This window comes from Diorhabda carinulata, chromosome 3 (genome assembly GCF_026250575.1).
Source record: "Diorhabda carinulata isolate Delta chromosome 3, icDioCari1.1, whole genome shotgun sequence".
Lineage (NCBI taxonomy): Eukaryota > Metazoa > Arthropoda > Insecta > Coleoptera > Chrysomelidae > Diorhabda > Diorhabda carinulata.
Window position 1 is genome coordinate 16,664,750 of NC_079462.1, and position 3,429 is coordinate 16,668,178.

At 28.6% G+C, this 3,429-nt stretch overlaps 1 protein-coding gene across 1 annotated transcript; it reads right to left on the bottom strand.

The window, feature by feature from the left end:
- Window positions 1–1,287: 1,287 nt before the first annotated feature.
- LOC130891357 (uncharacterized) lies at window positions 1,288–2,640 on the bottom strand. Its single transcript, XM_057796012.1, has 2 exons — window positions 2,253–2,640; window positions 1,288–1,552 (listed from the first exon to the last, which is right to left on the bottom strand). Exons 1-2 carry the CDS (start codon window positions 2,584–2,586, stop codon window positions 1,329–1,331), a joined length of 558 nt encoding a protein of 185 aa, XP_057651995.1. The 5' UTR covers window positions 2,587–2,640; the 3' UTR covers window positions 1,288–1,328.
- Window positions 2,641–3,429: the final 789 nt, after the last annotated feature.

Consider the following 3,429-nt stretch of genomic DNA (forward strand, 5'->3'; position numbering starts at 1 on the left):
CACATTTTATTAATAAAGGGTCAAAGGGCTGTGGATAAGCAATCCTCGCACTATGGTGACAGATTAATTTGGTTATAACCCCGTTAATTTTTATGCTACAAAAAAAAGAAAAAAAGCAAAATAATCGTGATAAAAAATGAATCAATTTGATTGTTTATTTGTTTTTGTATCTATTATAGTTATGGAGAAAAAATGAAGAAAAAACATTTTTTTTTAAATCCTAAAAAAAGTATTATTTAATGCTCATTTTTTTCAAAATTTTCCATTTCTAATCAGCCAAATTTCAAGATGTCGTAAATAACATCCAAATAAAGTATTTGGTACAAGGTATAAGTTTAATTTTGATTTTTAATGAAACGGCATTAGTTGTAGTGCAATTTTTTTTAGCTTTAGCTATTTTACATCATATCTCACTGAAATTTCAGTGGAAACGACTTTTATCAGTAGTCATTCGAAAGATCTTTTTGAGCTCTTTGTATTGTATGACTTTTTGTTGAAAAATTTACCCTTTTCCGTTATTTGAGGTTAAATGCTCAATTACGTAAAACAAAAGCTGTTCAAGTATCTATAACTTGTTTTAGGTACAACATTAATATCTTAGAATATAACTTAATTTCTTTGTTTTTTTATAAGCTTCATTTTTGTTCTTCACACTTTTTTCGATAAAACGCCTAATTACAGAGTTATACGTAAAAAACTATTGAAAAATGCGATTTTTTTGACGAAAAATCGTCGAATAACTCAAAAACTATCGATCTGGAGAAAAAACTTAATATATGACATTTTTTACTTTAAATTTGTTGATATTTTGATATCTGGGGTTATTTTGGGTAAAAAATTTTCCGCTTCGGCACCATGTAGATCTCGCTTTTTTGACTGTCTGTCAAAATTTCATATAAATCGGTGCTGCATTCCGTAGAAAATTCAATGAATTTTTTTTTTGGTTTGGGTTATCTGGTAGTCGGGAAGGGAAACAAGAAAGGATGTAATGTAACAAAATAAACAATACGAGTGAGAAGTTATTGAAAAAAAAAAGAATAAGAATGAATGTGCTTTCAGAGTTTCATTAATCGTCAGAACTTGAATGATATAAGGTCTAAGAAAAATCTGGATTTTAGTGCAGCTGTAAGTAGTGCAAGTTATGTGGGGAGAGGATGAATGTTCTGTCACAAAAAGCAAATGCACAAAATGCTTTTATCAAACTCCGTGTTAATTTAATACATTATATAAAATTAATTTGGATTAGACTAAAATATTAATTACTTTTCAGTTTAGTGTTTCATTAAATTAAACAGCACAAATTATTTCTTTATTGAAATGAAAAACAATTAACGTTTATAAGCTATGTCACTACTGGCATTATAAATACCAGTTAGAGCTCGATCTGGGAGTAAAGGAGTTTTCAGTGTTCTTTCTAACGTCAATGGATGGACAATAGGTTGCGAATACTTCACATGATAATCTGGATATTTAATATAGTGACTTGTTGGATCTATTGGACACTGATACAAGTATTCTGACTTTTTGAAGTAATTCAGAGGATGTAATCTACCTGAAATGTTATATTATCTATAATACCGTTTGTTTTCAATCCTATCATAATAACATCGATAAGGAACCAACACCCTGTTGGTCGTCAGCATGCAAGTTATTAAAATTATAAAAATACCTACGTGTAGGGCTCAATTTGCACTTATATGATATCTATTTAAGAAAGTTTGCAACTTGACAATTTTTACGCAAAGAAATCACAAAGTTCGTTTTTTTTTTCAAAATGCAATAACATCAAAAATAAAGAACTTTTCACTACCGAAAATTTGCAACTTTATCGAAAAACACGGCGGATTTGATTTATCTATAGCGAGGAATTTAAATTTTCATTTTTTAATAAGACTTTTATGCGGAAAAAATTAAAAATGTCTCGTATCAACAATGTTTTAATAAATATTGTATGATTATGAAAAACCCGTTATAAATTATCGTATTTTTTCGACGGTGCAAATTCAAACAATAAAGTTGCAAATTTTCGGTAGTGAAAAGTTCTTTATTTTTGATGTTATTGCATTTTGAAAAACAACGAACTTGTTGTTATTTTATTTAGAGTACTTTCGCAAATATGGCTCATTCTTGAACTATTTAAAAAACTTTTTTATTCTATTAGTTACGTTTTATAAAGTAACTAGAAGACATGACATCATTGTTTTTGAATGTTTGTTGCGAATGTCTTTAAGGAAAAATTATTTATAGATTACCTGAGGTATCTTTATACTGATCTCTGTGTAATTGGCACATAAGATAGTAATCATCCACCTGTTGGGATCGTTCTCTATCAATGCCGCTAACCTCCGATTTGGGAAAATTGTTATGTATTAACGTATTTTTATAAGTCGAAAAATCAGGCGAGGGAGTGTAAATACTGGACATTCCACCCCATTCGTAGTGAGAAGGAGGTATCCGGGATAGTACCTCGTTTCTGTAATTGTTGAAATGATCGATGCGATAGTTCGGATTGTACTTTACAGAATTCGCCGGAGGTGCACCCATGTGTTCAGCTCTCAAAGATACCGGTGTTAATTCTACAGCCATTTTTATTTATAATTAAAGATAATTTCACGAAAATTTTAATATAACATTTGGAATTTTGACATTTTTTAGTATAACCTCAAAATATGGGACGCTAAAACGTCGCTATTTATGATAATATTATTTGTTCATATTATCACATTTTAGAAAATAATTTCACAGTATAAAAATAGATATTTAAGTTTGAATAATCGTATCAAGTATGTCTTCAAGTTTAAGCCAATAAATATCGATAAGAAAAATATTATGATCCGTCGAAATATAAGAGAATGCTATTGATGAACATCAGGTGGTATAAGTGCCCCCATATAATGGCCAACAGTTATAGGGGTCTATAAATCGAATTATCGATACATAATCGAAATTAATAATGGAGGTAATGAAAATGTGAGACGAATTTATAGAAATAGTCAGTTCTAATTTATCAAAGGTAATACAACTCGAAGATATGTTTGACAAGTTATATACATATAATCATAGATTTTTCTAGTTAACAGAAACAAAGTTGCTGCGGCAATTTTTTTATATTTTTCCATTGAAACTCTAAATAAATTTTCTTTTATTATTCTTTAACTACAAAATTCAATTTTTTATACTTAATGATATACTTAAATTGTTTCTCTTCATTTTTAATTAAATTTCAACGTTAAATTTATTTGGGATCAATCAATCGCTGATCATTGCTCGATAAATAAGAATATCGATTTTAGGTATCGATTTTTGCATTGCTCATTTGATTTTAGTAGTGTAGTAGTAGATTCTAAAAAAACGTAAAATATCTATATTAAATAGATTGTAATACATGAAACTGAGAAGTCATGTTTAACTTATGTCATTCGAACAAAA